General features: G+C 29.7%; 1 protein-coding gene across 1 annotated transcript in view; it reads left to right on the top strand.

Moving 5' to 3' along the window:
- Nucleotides 1-23,531, top strand: part of LOC108686773 (probable serine/threonine-protein kinase mkcB) — a 74,508-nt gene that overhangs the window by 3,931 nt on the left and 47,046 nt on the right. Inside the window, 2 exon segments of the mRNA XM_018192236.1 lie at nt 8,002-8,484; nt 20,980-21,049. Of these exon segments, the coding sequence (XP_018047725.1) occupies nt 8,454-8,484; nt 20,980-21,049 (101 nt within the window). The 5' untranslated portion in view covers nt 8,002-8,453.

The following is a 23,531-nucleotide window of genomic DNA, read 5'->3' as shown; positions in this document are numbered from 1 at the left end:
ATTGTATAAATATATAACTTTATCTTTTATATTATATATATAGTATTAAGAATAATTTTTAATAAATCCTATATAAATAATAATTTTATAAAGATAGTTAATTTTGCGGCCAACTATCATACGCATATTATTTATTGAGATAAAAGAAGTAATTACATTTATGTGAATACGCTAATGATAACAAGTTTTTTTTAACTAGCTATAGAAGTAACTGAAAAAATGAGTCCTATTTAGTATCATGTTTTCACTGATTATGTATTAAAATATCCATGTCTCTAGCGGTATATTTCGTTAGGAAAATTTCCGCAATTCCACGTTTGATTAAGAAGAAGATTCCTGAGAACTTTCAAGATCAGAAAAAGTGAGATCAGATTATGGTATATATCGCGAGTGAAATTCATTTTAACAGATGCAAAATTGTATACGATATAACATTTCTTATTTATCTTATATCTATTTATATGTTTGTAAGCGGAAAATGATGATCGATAATATATTCATTTTATGATTGTTTATATTATTCATTACTTTCGACGAGTTATATTATATCATCAACTTCTATTTGCAAATTAATTATACTAAAAATCATTAATATAGATTATAATTTCAATTTCAGTGTACATATAACAAATATATACAATATAAAAAGAAACAAGAAATAATTTTAAAATAATACCGATCATCTCGAGTTTTTTTTCGTCAAATGAGATATAATATTTATAATATTTATATCGCGAAAATAATATAATGTATTAAGTTTTTATATAAAAAAAAATTCTTTTATCTTGATTGAATAAATTTTATCTTGGATCAGACACTTGACTTCTCACATCCGATTCGCTATTGTCCCTAATCACTCGATCTTCCGGGATGTATGCACTCTGACCTCGTTAGAACAAAATTAATCTTGAATCGAGATAATCTTGAAGAATCTTCTAGCTATTTTGTATTTTTTCTTCGCAAGAAGATATTTTTCATATCAAATTTTCGAATATTAGTACTTAAAAGTTCAATCATTTCTTTTCATCAAATATTCCTTGCTTGAATTCGCCACGGCGACAGGTGACATGACGTAATTCATTGATAATTGATCGTGTGAGACTTTGACGTCAATTTTACTGTCAATCTTAGCGTCATAACGCTTTTTACGTCAATAACGCCGTGCTACATCTATTAATAATAGAAAAAAATGGATCTATTATCATGATACTGCGCAGTCAACTTTTTAATGGTTTCTTGAATTTGTGATAAAGGAGCAACAACCTTCCACTCTCAAATTATAAATAAAACATACATATCTTACTTTCAATATATTTCCAAATTTGTTGACATTATAAAAAGAAAACGGCTCAACGCACTGATTTACGCTTTTTACACATTAATTATAACAGCATTTGCTCTTTGCAACAAATTCATGCTAGATAATCATTCCGTTGCCATATTTACTTTGCTTAGGTGTAATTATACTCGCGTCACTTCGTAGGAATTTCCATTCTTCCTAGCCATTCGAAGATATAATTCGCTCAGTAAACATTGCAGGCTCGATTACGCACATTATTATGCGGTGGCGACAAATTGTGAATCAGAGTACTGACGTAATCTCGCTCGGTTTTGGATTGTGCGATCCTGATCTTCGTCAATGATCTTCGTCGATTTGACATAGGTGCACTCTATTATTTCTGAATCAGTCAATACCTCATTGACTTTGCTAGCACAATATTTTTCGCGTAGGTGTCTCATCTTTCCACTTCAGCTCTTCGTTATTCTGTTATTATCCAGAACAAGGAAGATTATATATATTACGAACGCCTGCATAACTCCTTCCCATTTACGTAGAAAGACCGAAGTTTGAGGCCGAGCTTCGCAACACGCAATCAAGATCAAAGATTACATACCTCAAGCTTCTTCTCGATAATTTTATCTATTTATAAAATCTGCGTGTTCGTTGCTTGGCAAAAGCAAAAACATGTTATTGAAAAAGAATATTATAATTTAAAATTAGCAGAAACCACATTCTTATTTATATATCTTAGAAAATAAAAAAAAGTGATTTTTTTATTCATAATTTTTTTATTTTTGTATTAACATCTATGATAATTAAATATTAAATTGTGACAATGATGGTTTATGAAATTTATTTTAAGACTCTTCTATATCCTTTATATCTATAGCATTATCTTCCATAGCATTTTTAAAATTTTATAAAGAGCATCATGTTGCAACATGTTGTTTCCTGAAACATTGTCAATGCTTAGAATGTTAATAACGCTAACTGGACATAATCGAATCATACTCGTTACAGCAATAAGTTCAACAACCGGCGGCGCTATAAAAAAATGAATTTCGAGTCTGAGAATGCGTTTCTGCTCTTCAACCAAATAAGATGCTCAAGAAAATCGATAGACACGTCAAGGACAGTTTCACGTACTTTCGTGCCATCTTTTCTGGCGTGCTTCACCACGCCATGTCGAAGCCGGCTTGCTCAGAATTGCACGTGCAACTTCGTAATGAGCTGTAATAAGAAGCGGCCATGCACAAAACTATAGTCGATTAAATCTCATTACGACTCATTACGAAACGACAATCGACAATCGTCAGACGCAAAAACGATATGAACAGTTTTGTGATTATTTGACTATATTTGATTCAATTTATACTATAAATGTTTTTATTAATACATTTTTTCGTTAGTCAATTTCAACTGAGCTTGATTTGCCAGCAGATGCAAAGTAAAAATGAAGATTGCGTAGTTGAAATTCGAACAAAAATGGTAGGCATTGGCGATTGTATGATTCTTTATGACTATGTGATAAAAGACATAACGCGGAAGAGAGACCATGTGTATACGAGCCGACTGGTTGTCGCGGTTACGTAGAGTCGTCCTAAATCGATAGAGCGAGAGCACTGCTGGCTGGGACATGACCGTGCGTTGTAAACTTACAATCAAACTTCAATGTATACATTTTTCTTCACGTATCTATATCAATTTTACACTGCCTACTTTTTCTGTGCACTGTCATTCATCGACATTTTAAATTCATATTCTTTGTTTTACTAGAACAAATTATTGATTCGTTTCCATCTCGGTAATTATAATTAAAATTTAATGTATAAGAGATATACAATTTTTTAATAAATTATAATAAAATACTTCGTAATCAATGATCAATTAATAACGACTGTAGAATTGTCCTCATAAATTGTTATTAATCAATAAATTTTAAATTAAAGTAATATATTTCAAATTTCATATATTTTACGTAGACTACTTTTCTCCGAATAACGAATATTACAATAGCTGATGCATTTGCAGAACCAGAATAAAATACTAAAATAAAATAAATGATTCCTTTGATTAAAAAATATTGAAAGTTACTTTTAAACAATGTCGCTATTACGTGATTAAATGTAACGTGCATAACTGCAGTTTCGCTCGAAATTCTGATTGGTGCAAATTATTCGAAGCTGCAAATGCATATTTACAGAAGCTACGTTTATGTCAAAGCTGGGTATATAACGACTCTGTGCGAGACAAACGCGGAGCGCACAAGCGAATATATATCTTACAACACGGTCGAGAGAACATATCCGTTCTGGAAATGGGCATACTATCTCTTTAAACTCTCAGTCCTTTCTCCAATTTAAGACACATAATAACGTGGACGCAATCGAATAATAACACTGAGTGTTGCCATGTCGTAAAAGCGCGAGCAAGCTCTTCATTTAAATACATATTACCAACTTCGGTCAACCGTATATATATCTATTTCCATCAACAGATATCATTGTTCTGTACATCGCATCGCTGCGATACAATACGACAACTGTAACAAACCACATGGGTATCTCGTTCTGATATGAAGCGTACGATATAATAAAATATAATAAAATATTTGTTTCTCTAGCTTCTATATCTAGCTTATATATTCATCATGTAGTAGAATATCTTCTTTAATAATCGAATATCTTCTCTCCTTAACGCTAAAATTCAAGTTTTTAAATATATGTGATTAAAATCTTTTATATCTATTATACTTTTTATCGTTATTACCGATACTTTTTATTCATTATTGCACTTTTCGTTTTACATGTATTTTTGTTGACAAAAATCAGCGAAATCAACAATGTCTCTGTGAGATATTCAATTTCATCATAAATAATCGACTATTTAATGATACTCCATTAACGCATTTACGTGGCAGGCTGGTTAAATAAATATTAGCGTTCGCGAAGTAATCATAGATAACAGCGTAATTTGCTAAACACGTAATATGGAAATAGAATTCCAATACGTTAAAAGCTACGTCAACTATTTGCGAAAATATATCGTCAGCACATCAAAGGAACGTCGAGAATAGGTAAATCAGCGTAAATCAGCGAGTAGGTTTTTGGTCTTTTGAATATAATAGCGTCCAAGAAGATTTATATAAGCAACGACAAAATTGGAAGTTTATTTGCTTTCTTGCAGAATTTAAATTAATTCTGTTTCTTAAAAGCATACGTTGTGAAAAAGAAAATTCGTTATCTTTTCGCTATGAATTTTATTTGCTTGATATTATTTGCTTGATATTAATCATTTTTCATGATAAATCTTTAAATTTATGAAATTTAATAACATGATCAACATTGTAATCTAAAAAAAATAGCAGAAAACAATTTTCAGAAAAGATATTTCATATAAATTTCAGATCTAAAAACAGCTGTGCTTGTACATAATCATATGATTATAATTGGCATGATGTTTGTGATATCTCATGAACTTTAAGTGTTTTTTTCAAATTTGCATATTTATACATTATCTTTATATTTTATATTTTTCATAACGATAATGGACGAAAGCAGAACGAAAATATACTCTTCCATTTCTGCGAATTAGAACAGCGGCCATCTTTCAGTCACGGTTCAGGGAGCAGGGTGACTGTTTATCTGTCCAATATTTTTCAAAGGAAGATAATCCGTTTAATGTCGCCATGGAGAGAAAAGAGTTCTAAAATTCTAAAATAAAAGTCTGATCAATTGTATAACTTTTGATAGCTTCATAGACAAAGCACTATAATATTACAAAAAGAACAAGCTTTTCCGTGATACAATTCAGATATTATCTTTAAATACCATTTATGGGACATCTTATTTTACTAATAATAATTTTAAATTAAAGAATCATGATATGTAATATAATAATATAATTTATAAATTGAAGAACAGAAAAACATTTATTCTTCCGAAATTATTTTTGGAAGTTAAAAACAGGATCAATATTATCTCCTGCTTGAAAATCTCAGAATAAATATTTAAAAAGACGTAATTTAAAATTTAAGATATCCAATGACGTTCTATGACATGAAAGAATAGCTTTTATATAATAGGTTTTATATACATATGTAGCTCGGGAACCCAGTAATTTTATGACTTAAAGGTAAATGCACGAATTATGTTCATTATGTCCGCCATTACGTTCAGCTATTTCGCTTTACCTCCAAGCCACAGAATAACGTGGGTTGTGGTAGCTCAACGCTTTACCTAACATATACTCTAATATACTAGGAAAACATATCAAACACAAAATTAAACGCCCACAAAATTACAGCTATCTCTTAAATGTACTTCTAATCTTCATATAGTTTTTACTTAGTTTCTTAGCCTTCCATATTAGTTTATCTTCTCTTGTATCTTCTGCAAATAATTATTATGAATTTTATCAACATATATAATTATGATATTCACTGCCAGATATTTCAAATATGCTTATTTCTATTACAATATATACATAGTGTAAATTAACAAGTGTCAAATATTTTAAGAACGTATTTCCAAATATTACAAAAAGTTTATATAAACATAAATAGCGTTTAATGTTCGACAATATTTAGTAGTTCCATCAATTCTTTGACATTGTTAAATAATATAATTTCGCCTATCCAAAAAATTAAACATTTTCTAGATTCATGTTCTCTTTTTTATTTGATCGATAGAAATATATTCCTAGAATATTTAATAATTATTAATTTACATCCTGTATATTGTTGACATTTTTATATAAAAAATTAAATTAACAATTAACAATTAAATATGTATTACGTTAAGATTACGTATTTGTAATTTGACGCAGGTGAAATGCAATAAACTATTATATTTTATATCTCATATTACGCGTTATATTACCTGTAATATCTCGTAATGTTTCGATATGTTATTATATTTGATTAATAAGATTCAATAATGCAATTTTTGCATGTCGACGCTCTAGTAAATATTAATTTCGAAATAATTACATATGATAGGAGAATCGCAATCTCGTGTTACAAGCATGATACAATATAGGATTGTACCTGATCGGGGCAGGAACATGCTGAAATTGCCGGAATACAATTGCGACGTGTTATGGTTCTCAGTGCATTCGAGAGAGGATCACGTAACATGTAGAGATACCAACTCTCAGGTGCATCGACACGTTACGCAATGCACGTAGGTGAAACGACCGATTGAATGTAACAATATGCGTCATACCGCAGCACACATTTGCTATAAATCCCTTAATTAGATCACCAGTGCAATATTTCAGGATTGACCAAAAAAATTCAGTGGATGGAAAAAAATCTTTCATGGTAAATTTCCAGATTTTATCGTCTTGGACTTTACCCAATGAAATAAATTAACAAAAATTATAAAAAGATTAATACGCAATAATAAAATATTTATGTACTTTATGAAAAAGATATTTTTGCTTTAATTAGTAAAGCTTACTAATGACGCGCAATAGTTTAAAGAAAAACGAAATAAACTTATAATAATAAAAATGTTACCATAAAGTATCTTTTAATTCAACTTAATATATGAAATATATTTTTAAAACAAAAACTTTGAAGATAATATGTATATAATATAAAATGTTGTTAAATTTTATTAATTTCATGTGTTTCATAAGAAAAGCATAATAACAATAAAATTAAAATTGTTTATTAATATAAATCTGATTCACTATACAATATCTTATGACAAAAAACTAATTTATTTGTTACGTCGATTTTTAATCTATTACGGATATTATTTTAAATAAAATTTAAATTGGAAAACATTTTCTCAATTGACGTTAAACTAGAATACTGATTAGAATATCGATAACAAAATTTTCTGTTTATTGCTTTTAACAAAAAAATTTTTGTTTTTTTTCTAACCGATTATTTTTCCACCGGCATAGATTTAAATTGTGAAATGTCCATTATGATATTTCCTAATAGAAATTAGAAAATAAGTCGGTCAATTCAAAGAATAACGAAAGAAATTAGTATTGAGATATTTTTCAGACCGCTTAAAAGAAACTGATTGTGAGATATAATTGCGATATTTAATTTCCGTAAAACAAGCGCAACTCGCTTGCCCTTCTCATTAAAATTCACCAAGCTTGCAGAAAGCGGCATCCAATTGTTACATTATGCAAGCGAAAAAAATGAGAAAATAACTTCTCGTATTAAGATAACTTCCATGCCCCCGTGATACATTAAACGCAACAATGTTATCTCGCAGGCGCGTGGACTATTTCCTTCCAAAACACCTGCGGCGTCGCCTATAATCAACTTCTTATCCCTCTCGAAAGGTCAGCAACCACGTATCTCTAACCCTAAACTAAAGGCATCTGACACAGATATGCATATTCGAAAGTCTTGAATATTATCGCGCATTGCTACTGTTACCCTCTTCACATTTGATCCTATCAATTCCCAGTATAAATTACGCTTTGAAATTAGTATGGAATTGTTGCAACCCCATACAGGGTTTACAAACATCACGCATGGTACAATTCCCTATACATTATATTACATTATATTACGGAAACATAATCACAGAAACGTTTAATTAGCATATATTCCATGATCTATTTTATCCAAATCTATTTTATAATACGGATATATGTTACAGTCGATTTTTTACGTTCCAATTCTCATAATCTTTGATGATCAATACCTATTGAAACTTTAACCAACGTCTACTTTTGTTTTACAGAGACGAACGAAGCATCCCTCTCCAGAGACTATCAGAGATAAATCGTTTCAGGACGTACGTATTCAGCACGAAGAATTTAAAGAGCCAATTTTGTCGAGCAGTGACTTGATGGTGCATTGAAAATCGAAAAATCGGTATAGAGGTCCAATTGTTGGAATCCACTTCGCAGTAAATTATTGATTTTACTAAAAAAAAAAAAAAAAAAAAAAACGTTAATTATGATTCATTATGAGATTATTAAGATTACGCTTGAGTGACAAGTGCACGTGATAAATTGACAAATGTCCGGGAATAAACACGGCGAACGAAATAATTAAATCGTCAAATCAAGATTAATGTAAGTGTAAAGAAACGAGAAAAAATGAAGCTTAGGAAATCAGTGTCGAACGGTCCTGTTAATCGGTGCGTAATGAGTGCCGCGTGAATGTGCGGAAAAGAGGACAACAACCGAGATGAAACTGGGAGATAATATGACTATGGAAGGTGAGTAAATTCTAGCTATAGAATGATTGACGTATTACTCATTTCAGCATGTCTGATGAAGAGTGATTTATTAAAATAGCGTGCGACAATTTCTTAATGTAGTGTGATGTTTAATCTAGAAGTGTCTAGACTAATTATATCTCTAACTCAATTATAATTATTATTTCTAACTCTCACTACGTATATGTATCAAAGTAATCGGATCAAGAATTTCTGCTTCTCATTTATGAAGATAAACAGAATTTTTTCCATAATTTCCGAATATTATTTATTTTTAAAAAATACGAAATTAACTAAACTTTCCATGTAATCTAGTATCCTGAATATAAATCTCAAATAATGCATTGTGTGCTACAAACTGATATTTCAAATCGTTACAAACGTGGAATCAACCTTGAAAGTTTTTACAAAGTAAGAAGTATATCAGTGGAAGTAAAAATTCAAATTTATTAATCGTTCAACACACACACACACACACGCGCGCGCGCGCGCGCGCGCGCGCGTCTATTTAACACTATTCTAATATTTTTTATAACGATATGATATTCGTTGAAAAACTCTTTGGCTTCTCTCACGCGACCTTTGATCCAATTTTGAATCCGACAAAATCGTGCAACATTTGTCAAATATTAAATGTGTAAACACGACGAGAGCTAGTAAAATACATGATGCTAGGTTTTCAACGACAAGACGATGCGATTAATTTAATACATGATAAAACTGAAATAAACAAAAAATTTATAACTCAGATTTATTAGTTTTATATGGGATACACCTTACTCTATATTCCCAAAACGCCACTATGAAATTTTCTTTTAAGATCGTCAGATAAAATAAACTTGACGTGTTTTAAGATTAGCTTCGGAAAATATAAGGCGATATAAAGCGACATCTTGAAGGACATCTTATATTTGCACTATAAACTTAGTTTATTCTCAAACCTGTTCTGAATATGCCACAGCATGTGAATCGAATATAAATAATCATTTTTATATATCCAGAGCATATAACCCTTGTAAAATAATAAATAATTCATTTAAAGAATGAAGCGATGTATAACTATCTATATTCAAATCAAGATTAGCACGAATGTAGACACTTGAACGGATATTAATCAATACTCTAATTGGAGAGATAATAATTATATTTCATTAATTGTCGAAAATAAAAACAAATCGTAGCAGACAAAAAATATCTACAAATAAATTTAAATTTTCTGCTCAAATTCTGGAGTATTTTCTAACAAAAATTAAATTAAAAAAGTCTTTTATATGTTGTAGATCTATATACTTTATTAAAATAAAATCAAATTATCAATATGCATTCAATGTTAAATAATCTATCTAAATGTCTAAAATATTTTAACATATTTTTAGTATCAATAAAATAATTATTAATATTATTACATATATAACATCAACAAAATTCACATTGTGTAAATATTCTGCAATATATAGATATAAATTTACATAAAATATATAGAACCTCATAAAAATTATTTCTCAAGGCAGTTTCTTAACATAACACAATTTTTTAACAAGCAATGCAATGTACAACTCGTAAACTACAATAAATATATGTAAATGAAATTCACAGCCCGTACCTCGAAATAATTAATTTAATTCTACACAGCAAAGAATAGCATTCGATGTAGCACAGCGAAGCAGTTGACGCGCTTGACTTCGTTGAGAAAATATTCACTCGTAGTAAAACGGGTGAAGCATTTAAACAAGATGTAATTTACTGCGACTGTAAAATGGTGGCGACGGTAAAATGGTAAGCTACAAATGTTCGCGGCGCGAAGATCGTTTCACATTTTACTGCCAGTAAGAAAAATGAAATACAAATTTTATCATTGTAAAAGCGCAAGTCAATGATTTCTTATTCACGCAGCTTTTAACATATACTGGACTCCATATTAAAATATAAATATCAAAATGCAAGAAAATTAATTTACTTGAAATTACTTTAAGATAAGTACATACATTTATAAGAAAAAATGTATCTATATAAAATGCAAAATAAACATATAACGCGAAAAAAGTTTAGAGGAAAAGCTTTTAAGAGGTTTCTCTATGTACAGAAAATAAAAATAACATTATTGTTGCGAAGCACTATTACTTTTGCTTCACACTGCTATAATTCTCGCATATATAAAAATAAAATGTTTTTTATTTTATTGCCTTTTTTATTTCATATTTTCTTGTTATATTGATATTGTATATGGGATTTTTTTTTACAACAGCGTTTTTTTTGCAGCTTTGTTTCGAGAACGTCTTTCACAAATAATTATTTTTTTCACTTGTTATCTAAAGTGCAAGTCGTTGAAGTACATAATTTTTGTAACTTTCAGCTAATATTGGTGTTAGTATGATAGATATTGCATCGATATTTTCTTGATAATACATTAATGTTAATGCGAACTGAAGAATATCATAACATTTATTTTACTTTATTATTTTAAAAGATTAAAAGATAAATTATTTTATATTTCACTTCGCAAACATTAAAACTTTCATCAAAATTATTTCGTCAATTATTTCGATTACTTTTTTTGCAAGAAAAAAAAAGTAGACAATATTTTATACTCGGATTCATTTACTTAAGGTTTTATGTATTCAAATTTATATTAATAACTATGAAATATAATTAGTATAAAAATGTAAAAAAGTGGAAAAATAGTTACTATAAATCTTTGTCATAATTTTTCACTTGATAATAAATAACAAATAAGAAAATCTTACAAAAATGTAATCTCGAAAATGCAAAAAGATAACTAAATTGTGTTATATAAATATGAATTTATTGAATTGCTCCAAAAGATATGTTCTATAATCAATTTTTCGTTGAAACTATCAATGATACGACGCGTGTTGGAAACTCTTTGTCGTTAATCTGAATTTTCTCTGCAAAAAAGTTGCAAAAAATGCTTCGTGTGACGTTTGAGAATCGTCTTCGACAATTCAGAGAAGATTTCGGAGTGTTTGTTGCAGGAAAAGAAATTTACGTTTAAAGAATATTTTTACGATTCAATTAATTTTAAGAAACAAGTTTTATGATTATTTCACGTTGTAACAATTATTCGATTGTAATAGTTTTTCTCGACATAATAGTTTTTTCATTTTGTTTTTTTCTTTAGAAATTATTCTATATCATTTTACTTTTCGCAAATTTAAAGTAATGTATTATTATAATCATAAATGTGACAATATAATTAAGTTTTGTCTTTTAAAGAATATTTTGCTCATTCGAAAGCTATTGTTGATTTATAATTTCGTAATTACGTTAAAATTATCTAAAAATATCTCAAGTAACACATTTCAATTACACAGCCGCGGAGTAGTGTGATGTAATGAAAGTAAATCAGATTAAATTAAATCCCGAAATTCCTCATGAAAGAGAGAGGAGAGAATAGGGCGGAGATCAGCATATCACGACTCTTAATCAAGTTTCCACTGATTAATAGTCTCGCTGTCGATTACAAATGAAGCTATATTTCTCTCTTTTCTTTATCTCTCTCTCTCTCTCTCTCTCTCTCTCTCTCTCTCTCTCTCTCTCCCCTCCCTCCCTTCCCTCCTCCCCTTTCTCTCTCTTTTTTCTCTTTCTTTTTAGTTTTCCTTTTCTGTCATTCTCTATTTCTTCCATCTCTTTTTCTATCATTTTAGATACAGCGAATATACAAATAATCTTTGATTGATAATTTGACATTGCTATTTTCTCTGTGCTTCGTTCGAATATGCAATATATTGAAATAAACAATCATTCAACGCATTAATTACAGTTACAAACAAATGTTAGCATTATAAAAATGCAATTATCTTATTTATAATATCTGTATTTTTAAATAAATAAATTAAAGATTAATTCAATTTTTCTATGATTTTATATACATCTAATTTTTGTTGCCATTTAGAAATATTTTTGGAGTACTTAAAGAAATGTAACAGAAAATATTATAATTTTAATAAAAATAATTATAAATATAAATGTAATTTTTTGATTAAATAAATTAAAATATTTATGTATTACACTTTTTCAACTTTCTTTTGTAAATTAGATATAATTGATTGATTTGACATTTGTGATGTTGTAATGCGATATGTCAACAAAAAAAATAAACTTCTTTGCAAATTTCTTTGTATCAACGCCTTTTTGAAAGAACCTGACTTTCAGAGAGGTAGAGTTCGTAACTCTGTTGTGTCTGATAAAACATTCATTATGTAATGCTTGCTCTGTCAGCATCTAGAGCGTACAATTTAATAGTTTTCGAGTTTAACTTTAAAACTTCGCGGTCCTTATATAGAAATGTTTAATCTTACCGTAAGTATGCGATAGCTGAAATCGAAGTACAATCTAGTTTACGCTTTTTCCTCCGCATTAACCAGAAGGAATTTCATTAAAAAACTTTTAAAATATCGTCAAAGAGATTTAAATATTACGTAAAAGTATATGATGTTTGACCATTTTTAAGATTCTCTTTATTTGATAAAAATACAAATAAATCTTAGTTTTCTTCTATTTTTCTTAGGCTAATAATTAATAAATCAGTTTGCATTAACTTACAATATTGGACGTTATATATGCTGTGATAACCAAATTCGATTATTTTGAAAAGGATTTTGAAAATTATAGCCAAATTCGATTATTTTGAAAAGGATTACAAACTAACGATGTTATATACGAATTGTGTTTCAGGGAAAAGGTTATCAATTTTTTTCAATTTGCGGACACTGACAGTTTGTATAATGAAACAAATTTTTATAAAACAGACGACTACATACACGTTCTTTCTATAGCAAGTCAGTGTAATCACAAATGTTAAACAGGCCTAACTTTTTGACATAAAAAATGCATATGTTTCTCAATGTTACGATAAACATTCAAATGTCAAAAAGTCATACTCTTTTTTGCTCTTAGAGCTTATAACAAAATTTAGTTAATAATTTCATATAATTACTTCATCAGAATTTTTAGAGTAAATATTTCTCCGTAGTTCGAAAATTGACGAAAGAATTACCATGATTTTAAAGTCTATATTATATGATTTTCTATCTTTTCAATTACTATAAAATAACAACGCGCGCGCGCGCGCGCGCGTGTGTGTGTGTGTGTGTGTGTGTGTGTGTGAGAGAGAGAGAGAGAGACATTGTACAAAATTTAACGCCGATAATTTAATAATAAATAAATTTGTACGATGAAAAGTATTAAGGACAATAGTAACAGCTAACAGAATAAATACGTATAATGATTCCACGAATTTTATGTATTATCAGTATACGCACGATCGTCTTTGCATTTCTAGTTAAAAGGCAATAATTTGTCGTTCGTATTTCGCTCGTATTCTTCCGTTCTTTTTCTCTGACAAAGTTTCAAGGTCTCATTACATTTAAAGGAGATCTTTGAGAGCGATGCAACATCGCACAAAAACGCAATCCAGCAAAACATCTATAATGTAAACAGCAAACACATTCCTATTTCGTTCAACCTACCTCATTTCCTTCGCTATAGCATTATTCCTCCCTCCCCCTCCCCCTCGACGATGTCATTCTCTTACAGTTTTTTAAATCTTTCTCTTTCATAAACTGAAAGATACAGAGATGTGATACGCTGGACATCGTCCAGATTAACAATGTTGTGTAATAAAAAAACCTTCTTCTCAGATGAGCTTCAGTAATTATTCCAGATAATTATTTCGTAATAAATAAACAATAAATGAGATTTTTTTACATTAAGAAAAGATAAAACTGTTTTCTACGACAAATGTGACAGAAAATTATTTTGATGCGTTCAAATATTATTATTCTACATTTCGAAATAGCTTTTTATATTCTTTATTTATATTTCAATTTTCGGTAAGAACAAAGCCTCTAAACTAAGCAGATTGAAATTTTTGATTAATTAACTGTTTCGTGCGATATGGCGAATAGTGGAAATTATTTTCCAGTATAGACTATAAGTAGATGCACAAACATGACGCAAATGACACGCCAATTTGTCGACCCTTTCGCAGCTTGGCGTTCGCTTTGCCTTTATTTCATCACCGTTCCAATGCGGCATCGCTTGCTGCAACCGCTCGCTTTCATTCGACCAGATTGCTCTTTCTGCTCGACCTTTATCGATCCTCTCACGACTCGACTTCACACCAAACACAGAATAAAAAAGCGGATCTAAATCGATTAACGTCGTCTCGTTCTAGATATTCGTTGCTCCTTTGTTCCTTATATTTTCGCGAGAAATCATTTCTCACAATTGCAATCTTAATCTCGCCACGATTCTTGTCCATTTAAATTTATATTATTTTGAGTGCGTCTACATTTTTTTTTATTTTGCGAATATTTAATAATTATTTTATTTAACAATACGCTTGTCTTTCATTACATTTTTAAAGTTTTAATAATGTTAGTTATTTAGTTACGCGAAAGCAAAAATTATAAAAATAATTGTTTAATTTTAATTATGTGCATCCTAAATATTGATAGATTGCTAAAAAAAAATCAGTTATAAATTTATTTCCAAAAGTTAATTGGGATTCGACAGCTAGAATAAACAGGCAGAGTGCAATTCTTGTCAAGACTCAACGATTATAGTGGCGACGATGACGCTTCATTTCCGCGGCTCTCCCGATCAATATCAGGTATCACCGGAACAGTTTTGCCGGCACGCCGAGGAGTTAGCGTGAATTGATTATAACCAGAAAGGAGGATATGGGCACGATAATACGGATGCGATCGCTGGTCTCTTGACGATTTAACAATTGACTTACTCATGCGCCTACAAACTCGTCTGTCGGATAATTGAACATGAGTCGCACATACTCTTGCGCGCCGTCATTGTTCCTTTTTATATTTGCATTTTCATCGAGATTTCCTCATCTAAATGCTTCTCTCAACCCGATACTCGCTCGTGAAAATCCCGGACGCTTTCCGGAATCTTTTGCACGAGGTAATTTATTCTTTTATCTCGATAAACATGCAAGGAATTTAGTTTTGTGCGTGCGTGCGTGCGCGCGCGCGCGCGCGCGCGTGTGTGTGTGTGTGTGTGTGTGTGTGTTTCAAAAAGATAAAAAAAATCATCATTTCTTTAAATGTTACATATTTCTTTAATTTGCATTATTACTACTAACATTCCTAGTGATTAATTTATATTAACTATTTGTTACTATTAATATTTATTTTGAATATTTAACACAGAAATAAATTCATCAAACTCACAATTATACGCACTTATTCATTTGTCTACGCGTGTATAATTTTTTTCTTTTAATACGTTATAATTAATTAATATATTGCAAGAAAAGCTAGAAAATATCAGGTCCTTTAAAGAAAGAAAGAATGAAAGAATTTACTTCCCATATAACTTGACTAAAAGCAAATAAAAGTTTCTGTGCTTATTTTTAGATAGAATTGTAATAAGCATTACAAAATCTTACAGTTAGATATTAAACATCTTTTTATGTTCTTAATAAGATTTCTGTATTTAAAAATTTTTCCTATAATGGCGATACAATGCACCACCATGTACCAGAAAATAGAATTATTGATTTTGCATAAATCTATGAACTATAATTTACATCTTTTGTTTATGCATATATAAAATTAATGCTGCTTCAATGCATTTTGTAAGAAAAAAATAAGCAAACAAGATATTACAAAGATTTATAAATGTTATCTTTGTGTTATAAGATTATAAATGTTATAAGACATGTGAAAGCAATTTATATAATTTACGAATACTTATAACTTACAAATACTTATAACTTCAATATTCAAACTTAATTGTTTATTTTTTTGAAAAATTTATAAAAATACATTGTTTTTACAAATATGACAGAGAAAAAGAGAGAGAAAAATATAAAATACATTTAGTTTTCAATTTCATGAAGAACTTAATTATTTCAAGATAATTCAAAAATAATCATATATTATCCTTTATCATTAATTATCCCGTCTCGGTATCTCCATACAAAACGAGAACCGTCAAGCTTTCATTTTCAAATTAACAATTAATTATCGCCTAATTATTAGTCAATGCAGACAGTAACAAAGTTCTCTCAACATATGTGGAACGTCAACTAAAACAACCTATTACACATATATATCTTATTCGATAAAATAAAGCATCCGCCAGTATTCTTTAAAATAAAACAATATATTTATAGCATAACATTTAAAGCTAGAGAAAGTAAGTTATAGAAAGAGTTATAAAATTTTATAATTTGTAAAGTTTCATAATTTTTTTTGCTTTTTATTCGTGACAGTGATAAAAATAATTTCGATGTAAAATAATACAAAATATAATACAATATGATTTGTGTTAACATCACAAAATATTGTAAAAATATTATTTCTTATTTGTGAATCTTTCTGTTTATTTAGTTTATTATGTTATTTGATTAAATTTAATTTTATTTAGCCTGTAATAATTCAATTATTATAATTTTACTGACTGAAAGAGCATTCATATAGTAAATGAAATTCATGTAGCAATTGCATTGATACATAGTAAGTGGGAAGAGCGTTGCAGAAAATTTCGTTAGCACATATACATATATGCTGTATATTGTATCAATGAATCAAAATTACATGAGTTCTACCTACTAGCAATTAATTATCCACCCAATTATAATTTCAAAAATATAATTTTATAATTTCAAACGGATGAGAATCAGAGAATTAAATGTTTGTAAAATGATGCAGTTATTAGTTACGTCAAGATCTCATTGAGTTTCTGGAAAACGTCATTATTCTTATCTCATATTTTTATATATAAAAAACATATAATCATATAATTTTATATATATTGCTGTATGCAATAATAATATTCTAATAAAGATATATGGACATAATTTTTAACTCAAATAATATAAAGCATTTTTATGATTATTTTTAGAGAGAGAGAGAGAGAGAGAGAGAGAGAGAGAGAGAGAGAGAGAGAGAGAAAGAGAGTCTGCAAATTTAGTTTAAATTTAAAAAGATTTAAAATGTAAAGATTTAAATTGTAACAACGAATTGTTAAACGTTTCGCAAATAAGCATTTCAATTTTTTATCAGATTCATATGCAAATGTTGAAATTAACATAACGTGATACATTTCGATGAATTTATACAGATTGTTGAAAGAAATAAGAGCTTTTTTAATTGCATTTATAGAGTGAGTGAAATATCTGTAATAATGTGCGCAAATTTAGAGAAAATGCAAGCTGTGATACGAGAAAAAATTACTGAATACGAAATTGCTGGTAGTCCACAATTCATTCGTCAAGTTGTCGCGTCGCCACTTCAATAAAAAAAGAGAATTCCGTATTCAAGTTTTATCATAGTGATAAAATTTCAATGTCAATCTTGCAATTAACGTGTTATTCTCGCGCTATCAACATTGAATGCAGCTCAATCAATGTATTTCGATAATTATAAAATGCCTTATATTTTATTTTTCTATTTCTATTCGAGAAAGAATTGAAAATTGGCATTTTTTTAAAAAAGCTTATTTGCAAGTGCTTATTTCTCAAAGAAAGAATATAGTACATTTACGTTACAAAAGTTTATTGGAAAAATAGTGACAGCATAAAAATTATAGCGAGATTATCTAACATTAAAAAATTAATCGTGCGCCACAGGGCAATTGCAGAAAGTTGCCCTATTTGTAAAAGGTGGAAGTTTGCTTTATCAAATGCACGTGCCACGTGCGCATTTTAATCGCTTGTGTAATACATCATGAATTAATGTAATTAAAATCAAATGCAATACATGCATAATTTATATGAAGTAATGAAAAGGATATTTGTAGTAAATTCAACGTCAACTTCCACTCATTAATCAATGATCATCATAAACATATGAGAGAATCGTATGTTTTTATAAATTCTATTTTAATTAAATATTTAACAAATATATATGTCTCTCTGATGCAATATATTAAACTACGAATTTAACGACGCAGTACTTTTTAATCGTAACACACACGTGCGGATCGATATAAACAATGAATGTAAAAAAAATATTTTTTAAAACGACAATTTTTAAAAATGCGTGCATTGCATTTTAAAAGTAATAAAAACTTTAAAAATAGGAAAATTATTTAAATATTTTAATAACATATCTCTAGCGTTTGAGAGAGGAATTACGGCATTGCAAGGATTAAATCGTTCGGTTGCATACTCGATTACGCCTGCATAATCGATATCACTTCATGACTTTGTAAAAGCAGAACTTTATAATTAGCAAATGTCGCTCGTGTAACAGGGTGAACCTTTAATATCCGTTACAGCGCGGTATTCTTAGAGCTGCGATTAAACTTGCCGTGCTTACTTTCTTCTATGATTCTTTCAATATTACGCCTACTCATTTACTCATAAAGAACTCTACAAGTCATAAGATTGTTTATTTCATGAGCGGCTATCAGTAAACGGAAATATCAGTAAATTCTAGAAATATTATATTTATATTTTGTAAACAATATAAAAAGGTATATCTGACATTAAATGCGCACTAAAAACTATATTGAGAAAAATGTAAAGACTCTTGAAAATTCTACTATGTATATGAATTTTTGGAGTAACTTTACTAGTCACATACACGGGATAAATAATTTCTTGTTTTATAACAGAGTATGAAATATAATTTCAAAATTGCTTATTTTTTAATTCGAAGATAAATTTATTGACAGAAAAAAATTTTGAAAATGCTAGAATGAGTATTTTACGAGAGTATTATTCAGAATTATAATCTCGTGTGTGTGAGAGAGAGAGAGAGAGAGAGAGAGAGAGAGAGAGAGAGAGAGAGAAAGTGCACTCAGCAATCAAATGATCTTCTCATCGAAATGAAACCATAAACTGGACATACAAAATGATAAACTCAACAACTGACAATAAACTCAATTTCATCGGTATCACCCGTTTCATATATTAGCTTTCCAAGAAACGAACTATAATAAAACATATAATAAACATACGCTAAAATTGAAACGTTAAGAAAGCGATAAATTGATAAATCATATTAAAAAACTTTTTCTGATTTTAAATTTTTTTTATATTTAGTATAATTATGAAGTTGATCGCTGATAAAATTTGCATCTAATACTAATAAAATAAATAGGTTTGTTTCTCTAATAACTTTTTGGATTTGTAAAAGTGCATATATGCATTTCAATTATCGAAACTTATTACATGATATAGAAATGAGAAAGCAATATAAAATGGGACGCAATTGTGCTCAATGTCCGGAAGAGGAGTTGAATTATAGAAGGCAAGCGTGGAAATGTGCCTATCTCGTGAAATTGAACTGCATAATTTCATTGTTACGGACGGAGGAAAACGCGCGAGTCTGCACGAGATACTCGCACCAGCTTATATAGTTCCCTCGATACACGCAAATCCTTCTCGTCACGAATTATCTATATCGCGAATGCGATATATGATGGATTCCCTTTTTCACTATTTTTTGATAGTTAGAAACCAACTGATTCTACCAAAAAAAAAAAAAAAGAAAAATTGTGAGATTAAAGTTTAAAACTGTAATCTATTTCAGTAAAATTGCTCCGAATTGAATAATAATTAGGAAAGATTTTCACAAGAGAAAAATACAGAGAAAAAAGCAAACAACTATTTAATATATTTTTGCGAATATTACAATATTAATTTTTTATACATTTGAAAAATTTGTATAAATTTAACATGTTTTACGTGTTCCAAACCATCCACTCAAATTTACATGTTAATTCAACACAAGATGAATATGTTAAAAGGTAACACAAATTATTTAAGAAAATAAACAGAAAAAGGTAATAGTGAGTTTGTAAATAAATAAAACAATAGAGATATATTTTTCAAAAAGCCAAATTAGAATTAGAGATATTAAACAAATAATAAATAAGACAAAAAACGGGCAATTAAAAGCCTTAATACGCGATAATTAGTGCGATTATCTTATAAATGTATATTTCAATTGCATATCTTACATAACTTTAAAAATATATAACTATAACTGAATGTTTCGACTCAATTTGAATCATCCTCAGCCGTTTCAAGTATATATTTTTCAATAAAATTAATACATTTTATTCAAGAATCTTAGATTTTACATTCTAAAAAACATATTATTTTTATATTATTTATTCATTTACTCATAAATTGCGTTATTTTAACTTTAAAAAATGTTGAACATTTTTAATTTAACATAAATTATTTAAATAATATAATCCATCCATCCAATGGCACTACAACCCAAGTCGAGTTCTGGCTTCCACAAATAACACATTATGTTTAATTAACAAATATGTTTAAAAATTCAATGTAAACGTTTAGTAAGAACTTGAGTGGGCCGCTTTTAATAGAAATATGAAATGTTTTTTAGTGTATAATTTTGATATTATTTAACAATATTTAATGTTGAATGTGCAATATTAAAACTGGTTTATTTCTTTATATAAACGTTCGATATTTTGCACAATAACTTTACGCTTTACCGTATTAACTCAAATACATTTTTAATATTCCAGCTTGTAACGTATGGAGCGACATGGGTAGTCCGCGAAAATATCGGCCACCACGAATCGGCGACATTCCGCGGTAAGTAACTTCAAATTGCTTCTTCTACAAAAATAAAACTCAAAATTTCAATCAAAACTTTCTAATCTCAAGAAAGTGCTGACATTACGTAACTGTAACTTTACGGTTTACTTAGCTATCTCGAATGATGATTATCGCGACATGAAAAAGTTTTATATATTCCATTTACGTCATGTTATATTCGTATATTTAGAACAGCTGTAATATCGTTACTCGAACTCTTTATGTATGTGTTTTTGCAACGTTTATCGTTGATAATATCACTCATCGACTCACTTAATAGCTAACTGAAAAAAGTACCTCCGTTTCGAGGACGGGATAATATACGATGACGATGCACTCGCTTACGCAAACGTGCGATATAAATGCAGATGTATTTGAGCGAGCATATGTCTACAGACGCATGCATAATATGGATGGATGAAGTACGTATTGTGATAGTAGAAGAGATGAACCATAGTGGAAATATAAGTATATATTATGAGATGAATTATGTAGTTTCCACTTTTGTGAAATGACGACATGTCCCGGGAAATAGACGAATACGTCTTTAGATAGTCCTTCAGAAACAGATGCATGTATATATGCACATTTGGACAATGGTTTCAATTAATACCTCGATGTTTCGGGTATAATACATGTATATTAATCTGTGCCTGGTCCAGTTTCGTATAAATATAATCATCTAATCTTGCTTCTGCAAATTACAAAGACTCTTAGATCGTCCTCCATATATTATAAAATTAAATTATCAAATCATTATTTTAAATCAAAAACAAGATCTCAGACAAATAGAATACCAAAGCAACAAGATATAATTGATCATTTCATCAATATTCTGCATTTTTAAATTTAATATAAACATGGAATATTGTATTTTTGGTAATAAACTGTCCATTGATTAATTCCGACCTTCGACACCATCATCCTGCATTTGCTTGAAGAAAGGGGCGAAAAAGGAAGTTCAAGGAGGACGGCCTAAACTGCCATAATGTATCCCGGCATGCGAATAGATATTTTTAACCACATAGCCGAAGCCGATCGATATGTACCAAGGCGGCAGAGATTTGTGTCTAAATAATTGCACTTTTGCCCTCGCTAACGTTAAAGGCAGAAATTACATCGAGTTATTTGACGTCGCCTCTACGTTGAAGATATTTGTTTCCTTTCGTCAAAGAAGTCCTTTAGGTCACTAACCGTCTTATGATCGATCTGAGAAGAAATTTATCCGAAAATTTGCTATTATCTATGTATAATGCAATTCGTGAAAGTATTGTTTTCTTAATAAATAATAGCTCCGTTACGAACTGAATAACGATCTCGTCAATAAACATTCATTTGCTGAAGTAATGTTCTCGACAAATATCGCTGTTGCGGTACGGAACACTTCGCAATATATAGAAGCGACGGGAAGGAAAAATAAGCATTGGGAAATCACAAGAGCGGGCAACGCGAGATATTTTAAACTCCAGCCAAGCATCGATCGATGGCCAGGCCATTACTGCTTAAATTATTGAATCTTGCGGGACTAACCGATACGAGATACGAACGCTGCTACGCGAGAGCAAATGCAGCACATCATAGTGATCTAGTCAGCTCTTTCTCTAAAGGTCATCTCATTTCTCCCGTTCTATTGTTTTTTATTTTTTTTTCTATTGTTTGCCACTCTCAGGGCGCCGGAGTTACATTTATCTCACCGCGACACGAAGCGACGACAATGCAATATACTCGCAATATACTCGCCCGCGTATTCCTGCGGCGACGTAGCTTCGGAATCGCACGCGACGTTCCAAATGCCGCCTGCATTGTCCGAGATAGGATGATCGCGAAAGTAACGCGGTTACGAACAACTGTGTCAACGGGATTTCGTCGATAGTCGAGTTTCGTAATATACAATATGTATCGCATCATGTATCAACCGGTTGACGTAAACTGTTGATACATTGCATGCGTCACATCCGCATATTATTCTTAAATTAAAGTATTAAAGATTGGCCAACCTTGAATAAAATGTAAGCTTCGTCGATTTTCACGAATTCTCAGTCAGTAAAATTATTAAACGACAAAATTAATAATAAAGCTGTATTATATTCATATACACAGTATATTTATAGTCTTATTCAAGTCTTAAACGTATTACTCGAGCTTAGCATCCTTGAAAGGATGCTCAAATTTCTACAGGGAAATTGGAGCGCAAGCTGTATCAATTGCGAGAAACAAATATCATGAATAAATACGAGAGATGTTCCTCTTCTAGAATACTAACCGCGATATTTTAGTACCAGAAATACGACATCTCATTTTCGAGAATCATATATATAACATATATGTCAACGTGTCTAAAGTTATGTTCTCATCTCGATAACAATTTTCTTTGAAGCTACCAAATATAATATATTTCTAAAATATAAGCATAAAAGTAATATTTTCCCGTATGTCGACATACAAATGTAAATTTTGACAATTTCGAAAAAGACTTATA

Source organism: Atta colombica, unplaced genomic scaffold, assembly GCF_001594045.1.
Source record: "Atta colombica isolate Treedump-2 unplaced genomic scaffold, Acol1.0 scaffold189, whole genome shotgun sequence".
In the NCBI taxonomy this organism is placed as follows: Eukaryota; Metazoa; Arthropoda; class Insecta; order Hymenoptera; family Formicidae; genus Atta; species Atta colombica.
The sequence above is the reverse complement of the archived record's forward strand: the minus strand, read 5'-3'. Positions and strand labels throughout refer to the sequence as shown.